Here is a 26,974-nt window from a genome sequence, read left to right as displayed (position 1 = left end):
ATAAAGAGTTTAAATAACTTTAATGCAAATTATTCAACTGAACAATGAATTATGTGAAACGCTTCATAATCTCAATCTGGTTTGACGTGACATTACTTTCCAAGCTGAATCGAAGTTTGTGCTTCTTTTACCACTGTTTTGTGGTTGCTGAACACCATCTGAAGAACTGAACCGTGTACTGTTTGCGCTAAAAAAAAAGCAAAAACTGTTCCGTGATGGCACATTTTACGTAGACGTCAACACGAAGCGTTTGAATATTTTATTTACATTTTAAATTAGTTTACTGGAATGAAGCGAGATTTTTTAACCTTTTGCCAAACGATGCGGCCTATTGCAAGACAGAAAACTACCGAAATCTGTACAAAGCATCGAATGCGAATCGAAAAGGCCCACGAGCCGTTACCCTTTTGCCCTAGCAACCCCAAGCAAGATGCTAGAATGATGCGCTCTTTTCTTGTGTCAATGCGACCACATTTTGCAGCTTCAAAGCGCCTAATCCTTCGTAATGTTTTCATGTAGACTTCTATCCGCAATACAGCGATAATGCTAATAAGCCACAAATCATTCTGTAATCACAAACAGAAGCCCCAAAGCTAAGGTTCTATGCCCTGCCGGATGCATAGAACCAATCCCCGTAACCACCGCAAAGAGAGAAAGAAGGAGAGAACGAGCGAGAATGAGAGGGAGCGAACGAGAACGCCTCTCGGCCGCCACCGCGGAATACGTCCAACGCAACCGAAAGAGAGAGAGAGCGAGAGAGTGAATGCGTCAAACGGCGAGAGAGGAGCGCAGATGAAAGAAAAATAATACGGTCGCCATTACGTTTTCGCTTGTGCTTGATAAACGTGTTGTGAGGAAAAATCGAAAAAGCACCCGTAAAAAGGTGCCCACCGCGGCTGAAACTATCGCCAAACGGAAGCGTACGACACGTGCTACCGGAAAGTGGTGCAGTACACTCGATTACGGTACGATTTGGGGGTGTAAAAAGTGTTTTAATTTTTCGCACATTGTGCTCATCCCCCCGCCTTGCTGCGGACCGTGTGTGTATGTGTGTATGGTGCGGCATCATCTCGCTTGGCTCGGTGCGGCTGCCTGGTGCTGCTGCTGGTGCTACTGCTTCCGTCTTCCGTTCACGCTATCGTCATCGGGTGTGACAGTCTCGCACGATGTCGGGTCCATATGCGAGCGATTCGTCCCTGAGCGGCTGTGCGCTGTGTGTCTGGTTCGGCCCCGGGCGGGGACGGGTGTTGTTACGCCTGAATAGCGCTAAGAATCTCCGGGCGTTGTGAAGAGGGTTCGTTTTTGTGTGCATCGTTTTGGAAGGAAGGAGAGACGAACGGGAAAATCGGGCGTGTGATGTCGAGCTGTAGAGCAGCGGACGGTAGCAGTAAGCAAACGATGTGTGTGCCCTTTGAGCACAACGCACACAGCTGCTCCAAGCGCAGCGCAACTGTTTCTATTGTGAAATATTTCTTGTGTTGAAATTGCGTCGCGTTTACTGCCTGTGCGCTGTGTGTACGTTTATTTCTTTTGCGTCTTGGCGTAAAAGTCCTAATGTTAAAGCTGTGTTTTTGGCGTGATCTAAGAGAGTGCTACTTCGCACAAAACGTGGATTCCACTCGTGGATGTGCACCACTGTCTAAAAGTGTACGGGAAGGACCCTCCATGTGGTACATCTCGAGCGTCGTCGTGTGAAAAATATGTTTTTGGCATGTAATATCGTACTGCTCCTCGGCTCAACCTACCCGGAGCATGAAATATCGAACGCGCGCGCTTTTTTTTCCTACCCCCACCCTGTCGCATTACCTCCCGCTCGCTCTACCGCATACGCTTACCAACACAAACACACACTCACACACACGTACGCACAGCGCTGTCCCTGTTCAATGCTTGCAGTGCAGTTGAGGCCCGATGCCGGATCAAAGCAAGTCATGGTTGGGTGAGTGAGCGGGATGAGCGTGTGCGTGTCAGTGTAGTGGTGTGGTGCTGCTTTGTAATGGCTAAGCGTGTATACGGGGGTCGTGCGGCTGTGTTTACCTTCCCTCTGCTTTAAATATTGAATGAAGGGTGTTTGCTTCTTTGCCGACAATGTCCCTTTCCCCTCTCCCTTCCCCTTCAACCCACGTGTTGTGTTGTGTGTGGTCCCACACGGTGCGCGCTACCACATTGTGTCAAAAACACACGCGCGCGCGTGTGTGTGTGGTGTCTAAAGTCGATTTGTGGCAAAAATAGTTGGCGTATTCTATTGCGGCAGTGTGGGCGATCTGTCCCGTCCTGGGCACTGTGCTTGGCTGTGTGTTTGTGTGCGTTTGAATGGATTTGTAAGCACAACGAGGAAGTGTTTTTTTTACTGCTGCTGCGCTTTGCTTGGGACACGAGGCGCATAGCAAAGAGAACATAAAGAAAAGATCATTCGCTCGTCATTCAACTGGAAGCACATGTGCGCCGTTGCTGTTTTAATGTGTGGATTTAAAGTGACGATGGTGTCATGTTTTTTCTTTTCAATTTCAGTATTTACTAAAAAAAAAAGCTTATCGGGAAGAGTGCTAAGGCGAACGTGAACAGTGAAACCAAACCGGGCAACATTGTAGGGCAATTACATCAGCACACACCTATCTCCCGGCGCAGTTTATTCCTCGACCAGCAACAACCTGTCAATGGGTGTGGAAGGATAGTAATAACTTCCTCGTAGCAGTGGCCGTTCTCGTTACCCTGTACAATATTTTGCTCCATTAGCACCACGCTACTCCCACCGTACACGATAAACAGCTCTCGCGACAGGATACAAACAAACCGATGCAACATTCGTTGCGACCAAGGCAACCCACCAACAGCGCTCGGTGCCGGTAAAGCCACCACCAGCACGTTAGACGACCCCCGCTTGTACATGTGTGCTTACAGGCGGCAAACAGCAATTAAAACCACTATTCCTCAGTGAGGTAAGTTTACCTGATGACTCACGCAGAAGTATAGGTGAAACTGGGCTTTTTTTGTATTCCACATTTGCGTGTAATTTCGTTTCTAGCAAGACCAAAGCAAGAGCCAATAAAGAAAAAAAAACTCCCTCTTGAGTGAGCGCGCTTCACACTTTCTTTGTCCCCTGGCATCTTGGTGCTAACGAGCTTGCATTGGGGATGTGCGGTGGCACACACACAAGTATGTGTGGCAGATGAAAGTTGTGTGATAATCAGTAACGATAACTTTTACGCTTTGTCCACACATTTTTGTGACGTTACGTTTGGCACAATTCCATGCAGCGCGTGAATTGAACGCTCGAACATTCATACGTACTGTGTCGAGAATACGACCTCAAGCGAATGAATGATAGAATGTGGAAAAATGCTTTTTCAGCTACACTTGGTTTACTCTCCAAGAGGCAGAGCATGGTGCTTGTTGTTATAAAATTCCATATTTGATACGGTTGACCTAATGCGTTTGTATTGTTTTCCTTTTCCCAGGGGTTTAAAAAGTATGGACGATGAGCATGGATCCGAAGCCACTATTACCTCAGCTGATAAAAATACGCCAACGACGACGGAGCCCAGTACGCAGCCCGATTGCATCACAAAGCCGGAGGTCGCCGGCGAGATTCCGCTATCAGCTACAATCGATACAGAGGGCGGCGAAATGGAAGAAGATAGCGAATCGCTTGCGTCGCAATCGTGCCAAGCGCTCGAGCAGAATGCCACAGACGTGGACGGTGCGGCAACGGCACCACCGCCGGCTGCAGGAGGAAATGTCAGTCCAGGGAAGGAAAAACCTTTCGAGGAATGTCATGATGCATCCACGAGCGCGGGAGAAATGGCACACGCCACCGGCCAGAAGGCATTGGAAGCTCCTGCAGACGGGAGTGGCGATGCAGACCAACAGCAGAAGGAGGAAAGCATCGTCGCAGTCAATGGCGCCGAAGAGGAATGTTCTGAACCAGGCGAAGGTGTGGAGTCGGGCGTCGATAGGCAGTCGGATTTGCCTGACGCTGCCCGAACAGACATGGACGTTGAGCAAAGTGTCGCGCCCGAGCAGGATGAACTGTTACTTGATACCTCCGCAAAGGAGTCCACTTCGATGCAGAAAGACGATTGCCCTCCGGAGGTCAGTGAGGAAAAGATTTCCAGTGAGATAAAAAGCACTGCCAAATCGGATGAAGCGGTGCCGGAAGATATGGACGCCGACGTTGGTGGTGCGACCGAGCCGACAGAGCCCTGCGGATGGAGTCATGCAGCGGCAGCGGACCAGCAAGCAAAAGATGACAGCCCGCCTGAGGAAACGGCTGCAAAAGATGTATCCGGCGACGAGGCTGGAGAATCGTGCTTAAATACGGAGACGACCCCTTCGTCACAGGCACACATTTCACAAGCAACGAAAAGTAGTCAAGAAAGTGATGAAAGTGTAGATACGAGTAATGTGGAAATGTCTGACGCTTCAGAAGCAGATGGCACAGCTACCATAGGTGTAAAGGCAGAAGCAGCCGCGTCAGCAGCTGCGGCAGAGTCGGAGCCAAACGTTATTGAAAAATCGCTTTCCGATCCTGAGACCAGTGCTGCTGCTGATGACGGTAACCATAGTAACGTCATGCCAGAGAAGGAACAAACAGCCCACCAGGGTGAACGAAGCAGATCTGCGTCGCCTTTGGGCGGCCAACCAGAGAGGAGCAACCATCCATCGGAGGACGACCGGCAAAGTGCATGCAGTAATAAAGTTGTAAATATTTTAACCCCAGAACGCGCAAGCACAGATGTGCAAGGTGAGTAGAAAACGCGAAAGGAATGGTTTCGGTAAAATGAGTTTCAATAATTTTACTTTCGCTCCCCATTGCAGATACATTTATCAACGGTATGAGCTCAACCACAATTCTGGAAGCGGCTGGAAACGATTCCTCAGTGGACAGTGAAAAGGAAGAGAAGAAAGAGAGCGAAACTGATCGCAAGGAACCAGAAACACAGCCCGTTAGTTGGTCAGTTACGGAAGGCATGAAGGAAAGCATGGCGCCGCACTTAACCGCCACCACGAATTCGCTAAAGCGCCGTGCATCGGACACACCTTTGGAGGGAGAAAACGAAGAGCGGAAGAGAAGGATGTCTAGTGGTGAAGTTCAGTTAAAGCAAATGAAGTTCGATGATCATCATCAGCCCTCCGTTTCAACGGACGGAGCCACCGACCGTGTTGCAGTGAAAGATAGTTGCTCGACGCAGCGAATAGATGAAGAAATGCGTGAGATGAGCGAATGTGAGCAAGTTAGTCAAAAGGCAACTGCAGCTGACGATTCGGTTTTGGAGCGAGTGATGGAAAGTGAACAGGCTGAACAAACGGACGTGAACCTCACGGATGGTAAGAGCGGCGAGGAAAACAACCTGAACCATTCAATCGATTCCGGCAAGTCGTCGCTCTCGATCGATGCTTCCGCTGAGCAGCTAATGGATCGACCGCTAACGCCACGCATACCAAAAGAGCTGGAAGATGTTGGGGAAGAAGACGGCGAAGGTAAATCGTTCGCGCTCGTCCACCACGAGCAGAATGAACCAGCCGAGACAGCGGACGGTAATAGCAGTAGCAGTAGTAACAGCTCCAGCTCTTCGGACAGTTCTTCGTCGTCGTCCTCTTCGTCCTCGTCATCCTCGGAAAGCGATAGTTCCGGCGATGAGGCTGAACCAAGCGAGGAACAAGTGTCGCCCGCCAAACAATCAACACCAATAGCCGGACGGTCGGTTGTAAGCGAAGCGCCCGGCCCAGCGGCTACACACGTGCCGGAATCCGACCGACAGGGACGTCATTCCGAGCAGGATTCCTCGGAGGATAGTTCCAGGGACAGTACAGCGATGGAAGTGGACGAGTCGGCAGATTCGGAAGAAGAAAGACCGGGCAATCGAGACGACGAGGCAAAGATTACTCGAAGCGAGGGCCTGAAGTTGTCGATATCGTTGAAACGGTCATCAACCGTCGCCACTCCGAATAGGAGCGAGGAGACGCCATCGGCGGGTAAAGCAACGGGTGTCCTGCAACCTACACAACCTTTGCAGCCGGTCGATTTCAGCAACATTTTGAAGAAGGGCCTGCTGTTGAACGAAAACAAAGGCCTGATCAAGATCGACTACAACCAGGTACCGGTCATGAACTACTCACAGCAGGGCACGACGGCTTGCGAGCCACCGCAGATCCAACCATTGCCAGAGTCCGCCCCTCTACCCGCCTCGTTACATCAACCGGCGGAACATCGAGCTGTGATGCAAAATCTCACCCCCTGGAACAATGATGGAGCAAGTATGGCGACAGGAAACATTTTGAAAAACACGCTGATATCGAAACACTTAAGTAGCATTGGACAGTTGGGCAAATCCGTGCCGCTGCTGGCTCCACCAGCGCAGGACGAGTCGTCGGACACGATGGACGAGGATAATCGGTTGGTGATTGCGGAGAAGCAGCGTCGCTATAGGAAGAAAAACACCAACAGCCATGCGACGCTAACGGCTGCGCATCAGATGAACCCGACCATGTTCCCATACCAGCAAATGCACCTACTGCAGCAGCAACAGTTGTATCCCGGTGTGTCCGATGCGCTCCACAACAACATGCACAGTTTGCACGGGTTTGCGAACACGAGTTTAGCCAACTATGGAGCAACGGTTGGGCTTCCGACGCCACAAACCCATAATGCCTATCCTACGCTGCCCGGTGCTGCTGCGGAAAGATTGCAACATTTCATCGATGCCGCGCAGCTGGCTGCTCAACCGAAGGGGAACCAATCGAAGGCAAGCAATAGTAAGCGGCCGGCGGAACGAAGGAAACGAAGTCAAGCTAAACCGGGAGCTGCTGGCGGCAATGGCCCTGCCCTGGGCGACCTAACCTCTCCGCTAATGGCTAGCTATATGCATTTGTCCAAGCTTAGCAAACCGAACGAATACGCTCAGCAGCACCAACAGCAGCTGCCACCGACGCTTCCAAGCGCTTCGCAGCTGTCTGCGCTTCACAGTCATCCCGACAGCAGTCACATGCGTCTGGAGTCGGTGGCAAATCGTCCCCAAGTTCCTGCGATGCAGCAGCTACAGCCACCACCACCACCGCCGCCCGAGAAGAAGAAGGACAAGAAGAAGGTGTTCCTCTGTTCGCCGTGTGGTACGCACTACGAGAATTGGAACTTGTTCCTGCACATGCGGGAGGTCCATCGTAAGCACATTTGTCTCTACTGCTTGGGCATCTTCCCGTCGGCGGAACGGTTGGTAAGCCATCTTGGCACGAAGCACGGCGTGCTGAAGAAACATCACGGAAGCTTGGAAGAGTATCTGAGGCAGTGCCACTACGACGATGCCGATCGGGCGGTAGCCGATGTGCAGCACACTGTCCAGCAGCAACCGTTCTATTTAATGTGCTCCCGCTGTGAGCACATGTTCGAAAGCAACGTGAACGATGTGCAGCAAAGGGAGGAACAGCTCCGGGCCCACGATTGTGCGAACTATCTCGAAACGTGTGGTAGCTGCGGCCAGCTGAAGCAGGCCAAACATCGGTGCGATGGTGTGAACGGTACGCTGGCGGGTGGAAAAAAGAAAGCACCGAAAAAGTCCTTGCCCGGTGGTTCCGGCTACGCTAATGGGCCTCTGGCTGGCAATGATGCAGGGGCTGCTGGCGTGAAACTGAACGGAAATGCGCTGGAGAGTGGGTTCAGCAGTACCAACCAGACGCTCGGTACACCGAAGGGAGGAACGCCATCAAAGGGAGTCGGTAGTAAATCATCGAGCAGGAAGAAACAACCCCAAATGCAACACAGTCATCATCAACAGGAGCAACAGCAGCACCAGCAACCGTTTATTGGCAGCTCAATCCTAGAAACGCAACTCTTGAAGGACGTTAAAAGCGCAGAGTTACATGCTCCAATTGGCAACAGTTACGAAGGCGCTCTTCATCCAGGCATTGGTGATGTGGATGGCGCATTCGCTCAACCCATAGCAGAAAGCTACGGTCATTTGCAGTACCCTACACCAGTGATGAACGGTGAACTAACGCATCAGAAGGAATTCGTTCCACCCGTCATCAATGCAACGACTCCACCAGCGCACGAACCTAGTGAGTCCACTTCGTTGACATCTGTTGTTGATCAGCAAGCGAACGAACCACCTCCTCCACCGCCAGCAGTGACTCCTCTAGTGCCAAAGTTAAAGGTAAAAATACCGATCCAGTATCTGACGCCGATGGAAAGCGAAGAATCGTCCGCCGAAAGTGACGATGAGGAGGAGGACGAAGAGGAGGAAGAGGAAGAAGAAGACGAAGCAGAAGAAGAGGAAGAGGAAGAGGTCAAGGAAGATGGCGAAGAGCCGGCAGAAACGGTGGCGACAGCAGAAGAGAACGAACAGAACAGTCATGCTGAAATGGAGCAAGCTGATGGCGGCGAACTGGCGCAGAAAATCGAAACAGATCGTGAACATCTAGAAGAGCCCCAGGAAGCATTTGACGCGAACAAACCTGACCACACACATCAACCAGCGGAAGAAGAAGAGCCAATAAAACAGGACAATGTGGAAGTGGCGGAAGATACGGCACTGCAGGAGCCAATCCCTATGGATATCGATGAAAGCCTCATGATCGAGCGAAGGCGCGATGTACCAACTAGAGCGTCGACCGATGCAAAACACTCGCCGGAAGAGATTGGTGGTGCTGCTGCTGATGAAGCATGCGCCGTGGCGGAAGGAAACGAAATCGCTCCCCCGGAAGGGCCATCGGATGGTTCTACCTCCCTCGCGGCTTCCGTCGAGGCAAGTGAAAAAGTGGAGGATAAAACGGAACCGATGGACGCTGTGCCCACTCCATTGGCGCCCGAAACGGAACAGAACGAACCGCCTCCGCAGTGTGAAGGTGTTGCGGAAGTGGCCAAAACGCTTGCAGAGGAAGAAGCATCGGAGCGCTTGGCCGCTGCCGAGATGCTGTTTGATTTGTCGGCAACTGGTGGTGAAGTTATGACAATGGACAGCATGCAACTGGAAAATGCGGAAGAAGCTCCCGAAAAAGATGCGATGGTAATAGCGGACAGTGAAGCTCAGCTGTTCACGCTAACGCTGGACGAACCGCTCGATCGTATCCCAATACGCGAGTTCATACGGATCTGTCTGCGCGCGACCGTTCCCTTCTGTCTGTACTGTAACCATGCCCGACGTATCGCCGTCAATGGCCGGCAACTCGTGCTGCATATAATTGCGATGCATCGGTTCCAGGCGACGGTGAACAGCATCACCGGCGAGGAGCTGCTTCCCGAGACGATTTTGCAGCGGTTTCTCAACACCCTCGACGAGCTCGGGACGGAGCAGGCCTACCTGAACGTGGAAACGTTCGACAACTCCTGGACGACGGAGCAACGAACGGCGGTACCGTTTGTGAAGGTGTTTGAGTGTTTCCAGTGTCGCTTCAGCACGGTGGTGCACAAGGAGCTGTACCTGCACAACCGCAAGATGCATCAAAAGTCGGTACTGCTCTGTCTGATGTGCAAAGGCAACTTCTTCAGCTACAGCGAGCTGCTCTGCCACATGTGCCCGGGCGTGTCCAACCATACGACCGCGCTGGATTACAAGTTCCGGTGCTGCGTCTGCAACGTGGACGGCATACCGTCCGCCTTCCGGCTGATGGTGCACCTGCGCAAACGCCACTACGCGTGTGACGTCTGTCTGGAGGAGTGCGTGGATCAGAGCCGGCTCTCGAACCACGTGTGGAAGCACAAGCTGCACCATTTGTGCTACCGGTGCGGCATCGGCTACCGCAACAAGGCGGACATCTTGAAGCATCTGTTCTGGAAGCACGGCACCGAGGGTGTGCTGTGCAAGCGGTGTCTGCAGAAGAAGTGGCCGCACGTGTATCACTTCTGCGTACCGCCGGCCCAGTTCGTGTGCGAGGTGTGCCAGGCAACGTTTAATCGCTCGGTAGCGCTGAAGGTGCACCGGCGCCTGCACAACGGCGAGGCAAAGTATCCGTGCACGGAAGATGGCTGTGAAAAGCGGTTCATTTCGAAAAAGCTGCTGCTGAAGCACGTGCACAGGCACGACTTAGAGAAAGCGGAGACGGAGAAGGAACAGCTCGCTGCAAGCATGGATACGGAAGCTGCCCCAGCTGACGATGGAAACGCTCATGATGCGACACAGGAAGGATCGGACCCGAAAAGAGCGAACGAAGACGAAGCAAGTGCAGCCGATACAATTAAAACTGAACCACTGACGGACGACAACGCCGAAGATGTTGCTAACCGTTCCGGGGCTACAATTGCCGAAGGTCAGAGCGCTGATGCTGGTGATAGAAAAGATCTGCCGATGGAAGAATCTGCTGAAAAGGACACGATTAAAAAGGAATCAGCCGAGGATGCCGACAGCGCAAAACCGTTGGAGGGCAAAGATGGCAGTGGGTCCGCAGATAGAAAGGACCAGCTTTCTGAGGATTCGAACAGAAAGGAAGAATCGGCGAAAGAGCAAGCACCAGAACCGGCACCGGCAGCGGTGGAAGCGATGGACGTCTCAACACCGGCAAAGAAGTCAAAGAAGAAACGGAAGGCAAGGGACGACGATAAGTCTGTGGTTGATCTGATGAATTTGCCCGCGTTGAACCTTTCCGAGAGTGACAGTAGTGACGATTCGGATAACGAAAACTCGAACGCAAGCTTCAACTCGCGACGATATGGGGACTGCATCGAAACGGAATCCGGTGCTCTCCGTGACGATCCCATGGAGTCTAAAGTGGATGGTGTGAATCTTATGCACGGCGAGGATGCTGTCGACCGCGAACAAACCCCGGAAGAAGGCCAACAGCGGAAAGAAGGTGCAGCAAACGAAGACGACCAAGCGGAGCGGAGGGAGAATGCTTCGCAAGAGCTGGCGGCACCGCTGGACCCGATTGCAAACATCTGGAACAACTTCAAGCGCTACCAGGCGAATCATCGGACGGCCAGCCGGAAACAGTCGGCGGACGAGGAGCAGCGACTGGAGGACGAGCTAGTGGAGCGAATGCTGAAAACAACGATACTGCATGTGTCACAGTCGGACCACGATTACTGCATGATGTTTAAGCCCATTTTGTCCGAGGCGGAGCTGGAAGCAGAGCTGCAAAGCAAACCACAGCAAGAGTCACTCCTGCTGAAAGGTGGACGAGATGCGGAAGAGAACGCGGGAGAAGGTCGCCGTACGCCCGAGGCGGCTGTCAAGAGTTCGAGCAAGCGCAATGACGACCAATCGTCCGACAGCGAGGACAGCAGCGATTCTGATTCAAGCTGTGAATGTGGCTCCAACTGTAGCTGCAGCTCAAGCTCGAGCAACAGCTCCAGCTCCAGCTCGGACGATTCCGACAGCTCCGACAACGAAGACGCACGAAAGAGTAGCAAGAAAGGGACGGGTGCGGAACAACCCAAGAAGGAAGAGGATGAAGCTACCTCTCCGGCCGTTTCAGCTGCCGAGGCTGTCGCCCAACCGGTGCCGGAACCGGAAGAGGTGGAGGAGCTGCCCCCGCCCGAACCGGTCGATCCGGACAGCGTGATCGTGGATTCGGATTTGCACACGGACGAGTCGGAAACGGACGAAGAGTTCTACGACGAGCATCCGCAGAAGCTGGCCAACCAGCTGCTGGCAGAGAAACGGCGCCAGCTGCTGGCGCAGACGGGCGCCTCGATGAACTACGGCATGGTGGAAAACAGCCGCCCATCGACACCGTCGCTGCCGCCGGAGGAGGTTGCACCGGGCAAGAAGAAAGTGAAGCCGAAGAAGCGCAAACGGGAGAGGAAGTCCTCCAAGCGGTTCATGTCGCCGGCGGGTAGCACGTTCGTAGAACAGCAGGTGCCGGTCACCAACGCCACCCTGTCCGCCGTACCGGCGATGGATGTTGTGCCGTACGTACCACAGCACATCCCTTACCATTGGCCGCAAGGAGAGCAACAGCTTCATCAGCAGCATCTAGCTGGCTTTACCTCGCACGGCTCCGCAGAGATGGGACCAGCAGCAGTGGCGGCACCCTCCCTGCATACCCCTAACCAGCCCCAGCAAATGCAGCTGGCGTCAGCGATGGCACCGTTGGAGATGCCGGCCGTACCACCAGCGCTGCCCGTCCAGTCCGCCCTGCCAGCAGCCGTCGTCGCCGGCGACGATCTGGGCAAAATCAGTGCCCCTCGACTGAGCACGGGCAATAGTTCGGAATCGGACGCACCGCTCAAGCGATCGCAACGCAGCCGTAAGCCCAACAAATTCTACGGCTACACGAGCGATGACGAGAGTGCGGCCGCTTCGCTACCACTCCCGTCCGGCTTAACCCTGTCAACGAATCCGGAAAAATCGATCCTCTCGCTGATGAAGCCAACCCCGCCACCGAACCTGGTGTGGAGCAAGGAGGATCTTCCCTCGCCCCCAACAAAGTCCAGCAAAACGGCGGGCGGTGCTGGCGCCAGCAGCAAAGCGACCGCGGGCCAGCGGCGCAGTATCGATCACCTGACGCCGGTGTCATCGCGGCGAAACTCCGGCATCGGTATGACGCTGGAAGAGCTGGGCGCGGTGCCTCCAGCAGCTGCCGCCTTTGCGGAGCAGCAGTACCCGAGTGTCCAGCAGCTCGCGACGCCGACGGTGATGATGCCGTCGTTCGATCCGAGCACTCCCACCACCCCGAGCCATCCGCCGCTGCCTAAGTTGAAGCTTTCGCTGGGGAAAAAATCGACCGTCGCTAGCGTTACGCCCAAGGGTGTAAGGCAGCCGGCGGCTAACAGCCGACGCCGCAAACCGGCGACACCCCGCACACCGAAAGTGAAGACACCCAAATCGGCACCGCCGATGGGGCTGAGCCTGCATGGTTCGCCGATGCTGCTACCGACCGGTACCCCGGGAACGCCCGGTCCCCTGTCTGCATCGCTCATACCAGCAGCCGGGGGCATTGCATCGTCCGCCCTGTACCAAACGCCGACCCTGTCTGCCGCTGAGCCACGGCCCAAAATTCCTCCCATCGGATCGTTTCCCAGCATACAGACGGATCTGTTCCGGCCGAATCAAATTCGCGTGCCGGCCGGGTGGCGCGCCCCGAAGGAAGGTGAATCGGTGTACTGTTACTGTCGCGCGCCGTACGACGAGGTGTCGGAGATGATTGCCTGCGACGATGACAACTGTCGGATCGAATGGTTCCACTTCGAGTGTGTCGGCATCATTATGCCACCGAAGGGCAAGTGGTTCTGTCCGGACTGCAAGCTAAGACAGGTGCAGTCGGGCACGGTACTGTCGACGGGCTTGGAGAGCATGGAAGAAGGTGGTCAAAGTGCAACGACGGGCCATGCTGTCGGTGGTGACGGGGGAATGTCGTCTTCCTTAGCAGTAGCAACTTCTACGAATGGTGGAGCCAGCTTAGCACAACCCTCGTCCGTTTACACCCACTGGGGTCAGCCACAGTAAGGGGTGGGAAGGATGGAAAACGGAGAAACACGCTTATTAAGTAGCCAGTGGAGGGTATCATGTACCTTTCAGGATAGGCAACACCTCGCCAGTGCATCGGTCAACGCGGTGAGCTAGCTGGAATGCTAGAGGCGCGGTGGTAAGGTTTATCAGGCACGCCGCCGTATCGAGCAGCGAGCAGAGCATCCGTTGTTTAGCTTTATGTTTTTGAGGAACGTTAGGTTTAGTTTAGGCTAAGCTATTATACTTTTTTGTGGTAGGGCGGTTGGCTTATGATACACGTAGTTACGAGCATAATGTAACATTGTCAGCAGTGGAGCGGTTTACTGTTGGGCCAACATGGGAAAGCAGGATGTACCGGGTGCAATGTGACCGTAAGCGCTTCATGAAGAAAAAAAAAACAGTAATCCACCATCCGCGTACTGCTGTTTCGTGGTAGTGTGATCTAGAGGGCACAGCATTAACCGTAGAATTACCTATATAGGCATGTGTGTGAGTGTGCGTGTGTGTACGTGTGGATGTGAAACGCGTGTGTGTGTGATATAGCAATTCCTAGCAAAGAGTGAGAAGGTGAGCAAACAATACAAACAAAGAGAGAGCAAAGCAAAAGAAACAAAACTTTAATTGGCGTTTACTTAAATCGTCGCGTGCACTGAAACAGGGAAAACAAACATACAATAGACGAAACGAAAAAGAGAAAAGAAAACTGTAGGACCTTTTACTGCAACGCGGGTCCTGCTTGCAATTGTGGCAGCAATATGTAGTCCTTTTCCTTTCGACCGCTCCTTTCCACTGCACTGATAAATGCCCACACACACCCATACACGCAGCAAGCGAAGTAAAAGCGCCAACGGGGGCGGTAGAACGTGTCTAGGAATGCCGGAATGTTTGATCTCTCTGCGCACGCTGGATTAGTGAGGGAATAAAATCTATGAAGCCAACTCCTTCCTCCGTGTTCGCAGTTGTTGAACAGAAAGAAATCCTGTCGCCGTTTTCCGTACTTTGTGTTTTTTGTCTTTCCGTTTGCTAATTACTGGGGGTTTTCAGGGATGTTCTTATAGTTTTGTGCTTACTTTCTTGACTCTTTCGGCCGGGGGAGTGGTAAATTTGGCGCATTGGTGATAAAGTAGGATTTTGTGTGATGGGAAATGGGTTCTGTAGCACCTTTATTGGACAGGCTTATTTGGAATCCAACGGGAATTTCCAATAAGCTCATTCAAAAAGGGTGCCATGACTTCCCGTGTGCAAGAGTCTAGGATGTTTTCCAAAATTAGCTCCTGAAAAACCCTGTAAAATCCATTTATAACATTTCTATCAAGTCTTAACAGGTTCGATTTCCAGTAAAATCGTCCCCGGTAGTAAGGATCATTTATTCGGGAATGATTCTAGTAATTTGTATAGACCGGCATGACCGCATCCTTACATGCCAAAAAGAAAAAATAGTTTATTTCAATATGCTACACACTGCTACTTGAGATAGTGTTAATATCATCCAGTGTGTGGTTGTGTGTAATAATGAAAAACAATTAAATGTTTTAAACAAGGGCTCAACAAACGGCACACATTTAAAATTCTTATACAAAAAGATAAATGCTTATAGAAACGAGCAAACCAACAATTCTGCGGCTCCAATGCTCGGAGCATATTTTGCCCAGGCGCGAGAAATATCCGAACCTTTGGTCCCTACAGAAGCCGCCGGCTACGCGTTCGGGTCCGCTTTGACCGCCGGTGACGTCACGGAATTCAGTGGTCGGAAAAGTTATTACTAAAGGACATGATGCCCTTCGCGTTCGCTTTCATTCGAGTGGTGACCATCGAACGGTTCGGACGGTCGAACCTTCGGCGTTGGTTGAGACCCACAACAAGCGCGTGTCCGTTGCATATCATAGAAGGCTGTTCTTTTGTATCAGTGTATGTGTGTGCGTGCGCGTGTGTGCATGCGGTTGGTAGACATTTGAGTGACAGGTTCGGTTTGAAATAATTTCCTCACAGAAATATGAAGATTTTTGTTAACAAAAAGTAATGTTTTCGTGGACCCCTACAATCGTTTGATTACCCCGTAAACGCTAATGGTTTTATTACTTACGCCGTGTGCGCGTGTGTGGGCAGGTGTTGCACCTGGTCACCGTATAAGTGAGCCAGTACAATCTGTAAATCTGTGTCTGAAAAGAGTGCCGCGTGCAAGTGCTTAAATTGTATTTAAACAGCTTGGGTGTGTTTCCCTTTTCCACCCGTAGACCAGAGTGGTTCGTTGTAGCCAAGGTGTTTGAGTTGTTTGCTGTGTCTACTGCGATCATTATTTTAACTTCTTCCCCCATTTTGTGTTTTTCTCCAACCCAGTGGTAATGTCCACAAAGCGGCGGCATGGTGTTTGTGTGTGTGTGAGTGTGCGCGCGCGTTGCATCATGAATAATTAAGGTTCCGGCTGTACGTTTGAACGCGCAACGGTGCGATCTCGAGCTCGAGGGGGACACGGACATGTTGGAAATGGAAAAAAGTTTCCCGAGAGTGGGTATGAGGGAGGAAGGTGCACATCGAAATTTGTCAATGCTTGGAAGCAGAATATTCGGTACCGAACCGAATGTACCCCTCCGATACGAGGGACCCCCGCCTCCTCTCATAAGTTATGCAATGGGAGCGAAATGCCTTTGTCCGGTTCGGTGTTGACACCTCGCGACACTCACTTCCGCCGGTATTTGTGGTTGAATGCCGAAGGCGGGAGCAAGGTGGGTTAAATTTTCCAGCCAATCCAAAGCACCAGGAGGCAACGGGCAGTAGGTTACCCAAACAAAGCTAAGCACGTTTCCTGTTTGTGTGTGTTGCAAGGATAGCATGTAGGGATCGCATGTATGCATGGGCAGGTTTGAAGGGATCTCGTGTTATGATGACCCGGTTAAGCTAATGGCTGAGGAGATCCCCTACGCCTCGATGGACAGTGACTGTTCGTCGGTAAGGACGTCTCCACGTGAGACCCGCTGCGTCCTCGGAGCGGGTGGGGGCGGTGATGGCGGTGCGAAGGGTGGCGAAAATGGGGGCAACATGTAACACAGCAGTACATTAACGGCACGAATTGTTAACAGATAATTGAGCTTTTCGTGGTCCGGTTGATTGATTGATTGAAAGTGGATTTGTGGAAATTCGTGGTGACTTTGACGATGGCACTTTTGTGCCTTTTTGACGGGGCGGGTTTTGCGGTACACGGGACAATTTATAGTTGGATCGTGACTATTCGCTTTTTCTCGGGAGTGAGGGTTTGGAGAGTTGAGAGAGGTAATGATTGCAAGAATGGTGTGCGGGGGTTTCTTTTCTAATAACAGTTTGTGACCAAATCGTGACCATATTCAATTTTAATTGTGCAGTAAGATGAGCTGACTGTCTACATTGTTGAAGATTCCTATCGTTTTCATTAAGATGATCTTAGTTTTTACTTTATCTAGGCCACACTGTCAAGTTGCTGCTTGCTTGTCGTAAGAAACATGCAACGACATTGGCTCTTTACCGATAGTTAACCCTATCTCGTGCCTTTATCTAGCACCTGGAACGCAGGTTTTGATGAGGTGAATTATTAATTACGCCCCTGTGGACTGTGACCTCTGTGCAACACGATCAGCTTAAAACAGTGGTCGTCCAGTGGTGGTTTTGTGTTCCGGCGCTTCAATACGTGTCCATCCCTTGCCACGTGCGGGAGCTGTTTCAGTGAGTACTTGACCGTGCGTTGGTGTTACCCGACAAAAAAAAGGAGGTTCATTAATGTTTAACAACAGACCCCGAGCGGTGGCCACATTTGTGAGTGACATGTAAGCCCATCCGGAGTGACACGCTGGCAAACTCCCACGAAAGGCAAACAAATCTACAAATTAATGACAAACACACGCTAACAATCACATTAAACGGGGTGTCTAGTACGAACAAAAAAAAAAGGAAAAGAATCGTAGCGGTCACTTGGATCGGTTTTTTCTTTGTTGCGGTGGTTGTTTGTTTTACCTTGTTGCTGCTAATGTGACCAGTACCGGGAAACGGCCGGCAGTACTTAGCGGAAACATACAAAAACAGCGTGTTTTCCCGCCTACCTCGATCCAACGATGGTGTACAAACCACCGGGCACCTCCACCTCATCACGTGGCATTTCACCGCAGCGGGCACAGCAGTACGCGACGAGCCAGCAGCGCACCGACGCCAGTCGACGGCGTGCCGTGGTACCGGGTGAAGCTTTTCAGTCCATTTCCCACTTTGGCAGTGTGCGCAGCAAGCTTAACAATCATGCCGGCGGACCGGCAGACCGAGGCATCCGTACGTCCGGCGGCGATGGTGGTGGCGGTGGCATGAAGCGATCGAACAGTCTCAACAATAAGTATAACAACAATTACGCAGCAGCAGCAACAGCGACGGCCGCAACGACGACGACGACGCAGCCACGTCGTTCGAACAGCATCGATCGGATGAACAACGGCAAGGTGTACCGTGGGCGCAGTCCGTTGCGAAATTCCACCTCGAACCTGCACAGCATGACGGGCGCCGGCAGTGGCCCGTACCGGAACCAGCCGGTTCTGATTCGCTCCCGTGGAAATGAGTAAGTAAAAACTGGTTTGATCGTGGATAGCTTTGTGCTTTCGATTTTCCCCCGCGTCATGGTCGATTGTGTGATTTGCTAGAGAATTTGCTGGTCTCGTCCGTTTTCCCCTTTGTGTTGGAAATGTTGTTTGAAGGGCAACGTGTACTACCGAACGTGCTTGAAGACATTTGAATGCAAACAGCACAAAGAATGTGTTCAGCGTTGTAGAGGGTTAATTCTTTTTCGAGCTTTAGTCACACAAAGAAAAACGCTGTGTAGTTGAATTTTAATCATTTTTAACGCTTTTGTTGCTCTCACCAGACGTCCCTCCATCCCCACATTGTGAAATGTTTCCTTTTCATAAAAAACTGATAATTTGAGCTCTATATTATTATCAATTCCTAATAAATGCTCTATAAATTACAAACAGCTACGTTCAAATACCCAGAAAACCCCCATTCTGCTTGTCTGCCGCCTGGAAGGATGTACCGATGACACACCGGAAATGGTGTTTAAATGTCACTGACCTTGGTCATCACTGTTTGCACTAGGGTCCTCCGCAGTGGGACATTTCTCACCCGGGGAAGGCTTTTTAGAGCCTTTGTTTGCGTGTATTGCATTTTAAAGTACTGTCACGCAATTCAATCGCCCCACGCAAACGTACGTTAAACGACCTGAAGATAGGCCTGAAGTTTGGTTTAAGCATTGATGATAAATTCATAGATCAGAGGGAAATATTTTCTGGAAAAAGTAAAACAATTGGATCTGACCTATAGATATTAATTATTGTCCGTATCTAATAGCGTTGGCACAGTTTCGTTGACGTTGTATTGTTGCGTGCATGACGGACATGATCATTACTGCTCGTTTTTACACCCATGATCCTAAAAAGCAGATAAGTTCCCGTCACATCATAAATAGCGTTTTCTCCCGCGGCTCCATCCATCTGAAAGATCACCTGATGTTAAATACTCACGAAACACACGGGTATCATGAACTCGAACGAACCGTAGAATAATACACCGGCCACACAGGCAGCTGGAGGTTGTTAGGTCCTGTGCCGCCCTCCCCTCCCCCTCACGGTACAACCTTCATCTGCGTGACCGCGTTGGTCAATTCGGAAAAAACGGTTCACAAAAATCAATATCTTGCGCTATATCCTTGAGGTCCGCTATCCTTCCGGTTCGAGGGATGATGGTTGTACCGTTACGGCGTTAAGATGATTCTTCACATGAGTGTGAGTGTGCTTGTATGGAGGAATTTTCCACAAGGCGCATTTCGTTACGTTTTAAGTAATGTGTGCCTGTGTCGGGGAAAGGCTGTTAAGAAATAATTAATACCTCGTGGCGTTCAAAATGGCGCCCAAAGTAATGGGTGGACTAGGCGACCAAAGAAGGGAGGGCGTTTGACGCGAAGGTCAAGAAAACCACCTACGGACGCCATGACGACACGACACGGGGTCAATAGTCGCTTGGCCGAACTTGAAACCGACCGACCGATCGGTTATGGTATGGGTTGTTTCCTTCCCAGCAGTTCCTGCACATAGTACGCTGGTGGCGAATGTCGGCATGTTTCTGTTGACGGCGGTCACACCAGTTCGGTGTGGTACATAGCTGCCGTATTTAAAGGGGTGGAAAGCTTTTCCAGACCCTAATTTACATACCGTAAAAATGTGCGGGGTGTAAAAGGCGCTTAAACACACGAAGGCCAAGCAGAAGGTGTAGCTCCCTTCGGTAGCTTAGTCCGGTTCGAAGTTAAAGAGGGGACGAAACAAAAAAAAAACGACGCAGAATTTTCTATTTGTTCTTCGATAGCGTGACCATTAACACTAGCCTGTGTTCACTGATTATGTTTATGCTGTGTACTTAACGGGGAAATCCCTGCAAAAGGTGCTAGTACTAGTCTGTGATATGATATTTTTAGACTCCCATTGAGAAGGAAGAAAAATTTGCGCATTTTGTAGCAGTTTTCGTTGTCCTTTTTACTTACCCTAATATTTAATGACGTCCAAGAATTCGCAATCATCAGCTCGATTATGTAGCTGTGCTTACATTAATTTTTCACCTATTTGTCATCCCCTTTATGCGATCTATATTGTACACAACATATTTGTCATATATTGATTTTAATTGATTTTGATGAAACTGACTGTTCTACTATAGGTAAATCCCATAAAGTTACAATTAGTCAAGTGATGGCTGCCTTATACACAGTAACTGACTATGCCTTTGAAAAGTTATGTTACGTTGGGATAAAGCTTTTGAGTGCAACAATATTACAGTGACTTATTAAAATGAATTGTTGCCAAATTAGATGAAAATGGAATGTTTGTATCAAAAGATCTTAGTCTGTCTCGCTTAGTCAGGTGTTGTTGGTTGCTGTTGAACTCTTGCTTCGATAAATACCGCATTTTGGCGTATTTTACGACCCGCTTTTAGGCAGAAAATGAATAAAATGAGATTAAGGGGGGTCTTTATACATGGATAGTTCCTTTCAGATTACTCCCGAGACACTACATTCAATAACTAACAAAGCTAGTCCGGTGGTTGGGTATCCCCAGCGATAATACTAGAAAATGCAAGGAGTTGGTTTTGAAACTGAGGAAAAAAATGATCTCACTGGTTTTGATGCCTCAAGTCCATAAAAAGGAACCACTGAGGTATACCAAAAGAAATACCAACACAATCTAAAGATAAACAGGCCTTCCAAAAGAAGCACAAATAAACACACAAATTTGGTCTGAGTAAAAATAGTAACTTCGACAAAATTGTGTTTGAATTTTGTAAAATTAAAAGTAAAAGAAAACTTTTTTTCCTAAAATATTGAGTAATTTAACCCCCCTGAGTCGTTATACACACCGAAATACCGTACCTAAATCTGATAATGCTTAAGCGGCGCTCTGGCATTGAATAAGACATCCGACACCGAGCAAACGAATAGGTGCGTACCGTCAGACATCTCAAACAAACAAGACTCGAATCTGACAAATTACATACATTTTTCATGTTTGATGTCGTGTTCGATTGGTACCAGAGTGCCGGGTAACCCATTTACAAAAGCTCTTCTTCATTTATTTATTTCTTCTGGACAAAACAAAACACTTCAATTAGAGTTGATAGAATAAATCGCATGTGTGTACTGCAGATGGGTTCGAGAATCGAGCTACATCCGGTTGCGTAGGATATGGCAAGTCTATTCCTCTCATCATCCTTTGAGCATATTAAGGAGTCCGAGTACATTAAATTCAGCCATCACAGTAGTGGCGAGTCTATTCAACGGACTATGATCTACTCTAATGGAATAAGTCCATACATTGCATTGGATTGTATTTATTATTTCTTTGTCAACAAACTACTGGAGCTCGTTGTTATATTACCCTTCCAGCACTTTGGGGACCTTTCCTCATCATTACAGTTTCTTTTTGCTTAATTTAATGATTTTTGTTTGTATTCAGTGCTGCTTCTGTTTTGAAAGTTTAATTCCTTATCAAATAACTCTACAATTTTAAAACAATTTATACTGTATATTGTATACTGTTAAAAAATTGTTTAAGTCGATACAGTTTCCTGCAATGCACATTTTATCGTATCAACTCTCAACACAAACAAAACAAAAACAATCGCTAAAACCGGTCGTAAATATTGATTTCCGTTAGCAAACGTTTATACCCTTCCACTTTTCCACTGTGCTCCTTTATTACGGGATATACGACGATATCGTATTGGTAATGTCTTGAGCTTTTCATTTGCGTAATAGAAACTCGTTTGTTGATTTAACCTTGGGATATATTTAAGTGCTTTCGGGAACGGCGGGAGCTCTTTACTACATGCGTCACAGCTATATACGTGTTCCTTACATTCCTTTCAATGTGCTCATAATCTTGTTTAATTCAATCGCACTACAGGACTAACGACTAACTGGCTCCTGTTGGGGTATGCGAAAATGCTTACGCTTTCGTAGCAATAGTGTATCGATTTTTCGTGATGGTTTTAGCCGCATCGTACAGATGGATAATACGAAAATTGATATAATGGGCAAAATTTGTCATCCTTTGGCGATTGCTTTCAATAATTTCTACCCTTTTTCGTTAAGCAAGATTTGTAGCACGAAAGAGCAAATCGCAGAGTAATAATTAGATGATCTGCAGGAGTTTTTTAAGTGCGAATTTATAGAAATTTATAGATTCGGTAGGTCACTGGTTACCTATTGGAGTATTATAAAAAGAAGATTAAATGAACAATTGCTCAACTATTGAAGTTATAACGAGCAATCTGATTTCCTAGGTTTTGGTGCATGAAGAATGATTAGACACAATTTTAAGTACTTGATCGCAATCGTCGTCCTACGGACTTTATCTACGGAAAAAACAGAGTTTTGAATATTCAATAAAATGCCACTTTTGTTTATTTTTCCAGTATCGGCAGCATGGACAATTTGGATAACATCACCCAAGCATCGACCGGCAGCAGCAACTCAATGCCCGGCACGCCCGAGGATAACATCAACGTGGTGGTCCGGGTCCGTCCGCTCAGCAACAAGGAGGCAAGACATGGGGATGAGATGGTGGTACAATTTCCTGGAAATGGCCAAATATTGGTATGAATAACTTCCTCCCGTGTAAGCCCGTCGTCAGCAGCGATGATCTTAAACCTAGCATACCCTCCTTACAGTGTGACGGAATTCCGCTGACCTCGGGCGCCGGTGCCCAGAAGCCGAAGCTGTTCTCCTACAACGTCGTGTTCGAACCGGGCGCCACACAGGACGATGTGCTGCAGTACTCCGGCATCAAGCGACTGATCGAGATGGCGATCGAAGGATTCAGCTGTACCGCGTTTTGTTACGGCCAGACCGGGTCGGGCAAAACGCACACACTTACCGGTCCGCCGGAGCTAGTAAGTCAATTAACTTGGCTTTCCCATTTCCCGTTTTAACCCATTTTTTTATTGGTGTATTGTACAGTTTTATCGTAAACCCGACCCGGCACACGAGGATCATGGGCTGGTGTTTCGCTCATTTCTCTACCTATTCAAGCTGCTGCAAGAGCGCAAAGATACCAACTTTGTCCTGAAGGCCTCGTTCCTGGAGATTTACAACGAAAAGGTACGTCTAGGTTCCGCCGATCAATCAATCCCGCACCGCTGGTACAGCTCTCTAATCAATTTAAATTGTATCGATCGTGGCGTGACGTTTGTAGCGTGATTTGCAAGCACGCAAATACGATGCACTTTCCACACCCCTCCGTTCCGCAAACGTGTTGACTGTGTGGGCATTAAATTTTAAAATTTCATTTGCATTCGTTCGATTACGGAATGCTGGTTAGAGGAAACCTGCTAAAAGGCCACCGCGAAGTGGTTGGTGTGACCGGTTCGATGGCCACTCAATGGAAGCATGATCATCCGCAGGAGGTATTGCAGCAGTAGTGGATTTAATTGAATTTATTCGACAGGGCTGGCCGGCTCATTGGGTACGGGCACAATTTGATTCGGTGCTGCGTACAAGCGCCTTCGATAATGTACATTTTCTGTACATGCCGCAGCAATTTGCCGACCGAGCAAATAGAAGCAGCTTTCGCCGCCTGGGCGGGCTGGAAAGTATAAAAAATGGAATGAATAATTGGATCCTTGCATGACACCAAAACACATGCCACTGTCCTACATGCTCTGTCGGGGCCCCATAGCCAGCAGCGAGCATGCAACGACTGTACTTTACCGGCATGCACTATCACTTTGCCGCGGTCAAACTGGCCTTGACTCTGGTTCATAATTCGAACGGGCTCATAAATCGATCGTATCAGCGTTTAGCGGAAAGCATGGAAACATTTTCGCATCGCCCGCGCTGGGGAGAACCCAACCCGAGAGGGGTGTCAGCTGTGGGCTGAGCAGCAGAAGACAGTTGAGGGGGGATGTAACGGGGCAGCAATTATCTTCACCGCCAACCTGTAAGCAGCAACATTGGTGGGACATGATTTATGCATGCAGGATATGATCGATTTTCCCACTTTTCTTGGTAAACGCGAGAGCGTTTGAGTTTTCAATTGCCGTTGTGCCCTTCTGTGGTTCATTGAAATAGTTTACATTTTGGGGAGGCTACATATATTGTTGTTGAAAACGAGTTATCATTTAACCTTGCACTTTTTCCCCTCGTTCCCAAAAGGTGATCGATTTGCTTAATCCCGGCACGGCTAGGAAACCGCTCGCCGTACGATGGTCCAAAAAGTCGCGTGGCTTTTTTGTGGAGAATCTGTTCACCGTCGACTGCGAGGAGCTGGACGATTTGTTGGCAGTGCTGGAAGAAGGTACGGTACTCCGGATGACGCATGGATGGCGCATGAATAATTCCTATCTGGCCCCAGTCAGGGGCACGTTTAAAGTTAAACCTTTCATTGAATTGTTGCCTGTTTTCTCCGCTTTTCTTTCCCATTTCCCTCCTGGCAGGAATGCGAAATCGACACGTTGGTTCGCACCTGATGAACGATTACTCCTCGCGCAGCCACACGATCCTGACGGTGCACATCACCTCCGAGCAGCAGGCCGAGGGCGGCGTGTTCATTTCGAAGCAGGGCAAAATTAACTTTGTCGACCTGGCGGGCAGCGAGATGACGAAGAAAACCCACAGCGAGGGCAAAACGCTCGAGGAAGCGAACAACATCAACAAAAGCCTAATGGTGTTGGGTGAGTAATTCGAAAAGGGCAATGAAGGGTGGGGGGGGGAAGAGTGGTGGACTCCGTTCAAGTAGAAAGCGTTATCCTAATGGTGGTTTTAATCCATTTTCGTCAGGTTACTGTATCGCCTCGTTAAGCGACTCCAAGCGGCGCGGCGGCCACATTCCGTACCGGGACAGCAAGCTAACCAAGCTGCTGGCGGACAGTCTGGCAGGGAATGGCGTAACTTTGATGGTAAAGTTGTGTGCAGCGAAAGTTGCTGTGTCCCATGCTCGAATGAACAATTCATACTAATGCACGTGTGGCACTTTCCGCGCCTACTCTCTCTTTCTCTTTAGATTGCATGCATTTCGCCGGCCCAATCGAACGTGACCGAAACGGTGAACACACTGCGCTATGCGGCCCGTGCCAAACGCATCCGCACGAAACCGATCATCGTGATGGACCCGCGGGAGGCACTGATCCTGAGCTTGAAGCGGGAAATCGGCGCACTGCAGGTGGAAAATGAGCATCTCAGAACGGCGCTCAACCTGCAGACCGAAGCGCAGGACAACAGCCAGGTGGATCTGCTCGAGCGCCGACCGATACCGCGCAGCCCGCCGAAGGTGGACGTGGAGAAGCTGACCGACATGGAGGGCAACGAGTTGAAGGAGCTGGTGAAGGTGTACGTGACGGAAAATCAGGCGCTCCGGCAGGAGAATGCAGAGCTGTACTCGACGCGGGAAATGATTATCCGCGACCAGGAGCTGGTGTGCCGGGAGAACGAACGGCTGCTCAAAAAGCTCGAGGATGTTAATTCGTGAGTAACGGCGTTTTGGAGCATTGGGAAGGTGATTAATGGAGTTTTTTGTTTGTTTCTTCTTCATTAGAGTCTGCTGCCGTTCGCCGATCATACCGGCTCGACCGACGTTTTCCGCCGAGATGCTGAATCTGTCCGCGGCGAGTGGCGATTTGGAGGTGTCGAACATTTGGCGCAATCCGCTCAGTTCCAGCGCCGACAGCATGAATCGCTACCGCAACGAATCGCTGGATGGGCGCGTGTCGGCGAACGAGAACAAGATACCGGAACTGCTGCAGAAGGAACTGGACAAGCGCCGGATTGGTGATAGGTACGCGAAGCTGGTGTGAATCTAGCTGGACGGAATAATTGTAATGATTGGTCTTTTTCCCGCAGCATTACCACCATTGCTAACAATCTGACGCGCAACAACTCGTGGGACACTGCAAACCGTTCGAACGGGACGTCCATGCATGGGATGAAGCTGGCCTCCCGCAAGGGTTCGGCCGACAGTCGCCATTCGGATCCGAGCCAGGCGAGAACGAGTCAGACAAGAATTATAGAGTAAGTGTAGTAAGTGGTGCCGGAGCGACTTTGGTGGTGGATGGCATGGCTTTGGAACGGCCCGGGACGGCACACCGATGGGGCAGAGGACACATTAGGACGCATTTTTGTTTTGTAAAGGCAGCGATGTTTTAGAATGGTGCAAATTGCTGATTCACTTCCCTCGTTTCTAACCGTAGCCTCGCGCCAAACCCCCCTCAGACGGCACGCTCCAGTGCTGCGTCTCATCCACCCTGGAGACGTTCAGCACCGCGGTCGTCCAGTGCGCAGAAATCGGCCACGCCACTGTCCGTCCGGAAGGGGACGTTTCTGCTCGCTAAGAGCAAATCGACGGACGAGGGCATTCTGCCGCTGAGGCGGAACATATTCGGTAGCCTAGTGTCGCTCGATGACTGAGAGCACTGTTTCGCCGTTGTGAAACGGTCCCCACCCACTCGGGAAGACTCTCGTCTCTCCCAATCACTTGACGTACGTACGTAGAAGCCAAATAGATGCATGGTGCATGTACTAATGTGATCGTCCGGTTGTTGAAACTTTTGTCCGCGCTCTGGAGATTCTGTTGTTATAAAGACTCTTTTTTTGTATTGTTGATAAACGTTCAATGCTTCACTAGAATATATTTTTTTATGAATTGCGAAGCTGCACCTGCTCTCTTTCAAGAATGCTTTCTTTCCGATTTTCCGTTACAGCATGATCAGTTAAACACGACGGGAGGGAAGCACCATCCGTTCCCAAACAGGTGAGCGGTGTGCATCGGAAAGCAGCATCATGTGATAATGTATTGAAAAGCGCAGGGAACTAGAAAGTATGGCAGTTTAATAGCAGAGGAAATCAAAACTATGCAACACATTCGATTGTGAATGGTGTCTTTCTTGTAAACGAATAAATGAATTAACTGGAATGTAGAATGTTAACAAGACGTTTACAATTGTTTAATTGAAGAAAGTGGATGCCATGTTGGTGGCAAACATAAAATTGAACTCATAACTCAGCTTATTTAGGTTAAACATCGTTACGGCGGCTACGCAAGTACAGTCAG

At 49.9% G+C, this 26,974-nt stretch overlaps 2 protein-coding genes across 9 annotated transcripts; both read left to right on the top strand.

Moving 5' to 3' along the window:
* The first annotated feature begins 678 nt into the window (after positions 1-678).
* Positions 679-14,320, top strand: LOC121600594. Of its 2 annotated transcripts, none has more exons than XM_041929315.1 (4): positions 679-965; positions 2,512-2,939; positions 3,459-4,744; positions 4,819-14,320. In XM_041929315.1, the coding sequence occupies exons 3-4, from the start codon at positions 3,472-3,474 to the stop codon at positions 13,377-13,379; spliced, it is 9,834 nt and encodes a 3,277-aa protein (XP_041785249.1). In that variant the 5' UTR covers positions 679-965; positions 2,512-2,939; positions 3,459-3,471; the 3' UTR covers positions 13,380-14,320. The 2 variants fall into 2 exon arrangements, with proteins under 2 accessions (XP_041785249.1, XP_041785250.1); XM_041929316.1 differs by lacking the exon at positions 679-965 and adding an exon at positions 1,006-1,294.
* A 738-nt stretch (positions 14,321-15,058) lies between these two features.
* Positions 15,059-26,846, top strand: LOC121600595 (kinesin-like protein KIF12). Of its 7 annotated transcripts, none has more exons than XR_006005847.1 (13): positions 15,059-15,250; positions 16,912-17,949; positions 22,347-22,527; positions 22,602-22,823; positions 22,891-23,031; positions 24,085-24,226; positions 24,366-24,602; positions 24,709-24,827; positions 24,932-25,392; positions 25,463-25,702; positions 25,768-25,935; positions 26,115-26,403; positions 26,625-26,846. XR_006005847.1 is itself a non-coding variant. In XM_041929320.1 (12 exons), exons 2-12 carry the CDS (start codon positions 17,462-17,464, stop codon positions 26,635-26,637), a joined length of 2,412 nt encoding a protein of 803 aa, XP_041785254.1. In that variant the 5' UTR covers positions 15,059-15,344; positions 16,912-17,461; the 3' UTR covers positions 26,638-26,846. The 7 variants fall into 7 exon arrangements, 2 of the variants coding, with proteins under 2 accessions (XP_041785254.1, XP_041785251.1); XR_006005844.1 differs by having other exon boundaries at positions 15,059-15,344; XR_006005846.1 differs by having other exon boundaries at positions 15,059-15,344; positions 16,817-17,949.
* The last annotated feature ends 128 nt before the right edge of the window (positions 26,847-26,974 follow it).

This window comes from Anopheles merus, chromosome 3L, assembly GCF_017562075.2.
Source record: "Anopheles merus strain MAF chromosome 3L, AmerM5.1, whole genome shotgun sequence".
NCBI classification, from domain to species: domain Eukaryota; kingdom Metazoa; phylum Arthropoda; class Insecta; order Diptera; family Culicidae; genus Anopheles; species Anopheles merus.
Note: the sequence above shows the minus strand (reverse complement) of the source record. Positions and strands in the feature narration are given on the sequence as shown.

Excerpts from the sequence above, each read along its gene's own strand:
- LOC121600594 (XM_041929315.1), top strand. The coding sequence starts at position 3,472 with ATGGACGATGAGCATGGATCCGAAGCCACTATTACCTCAGCTGATAAA. Across the intron at positions 4,745-4,818 it reads CGCAAGCACAGATGTGCAAG|ATACATTTATCAACGGTATG; the intron begins GTGAGTAGAAAA and ends TCCCCATTGCAG.
- LOC121600595 (XM_041929317.1), top strand. The coding sequence starts at position 17,462 with ATGGTGTACAAACCACCGGGCACCTCCACCTCATCACGTGGCATTTCA. Across the intron at positions 23,032-24,084 it reads TGGAGATTTACAACGAAAAG|GTGATCGATTTGCTTAATCC; the intron begins GTACGTCTAGGT and ends CGTTCCCAAAAG. Across the intron at positions 25,703-25,767 it reads AAGCGCCGGATTGGTGATAG|CATTACCACCATTGCTAACA; the intron begins GTACGCGAAGCT and ends TTTTTCCCGCAG.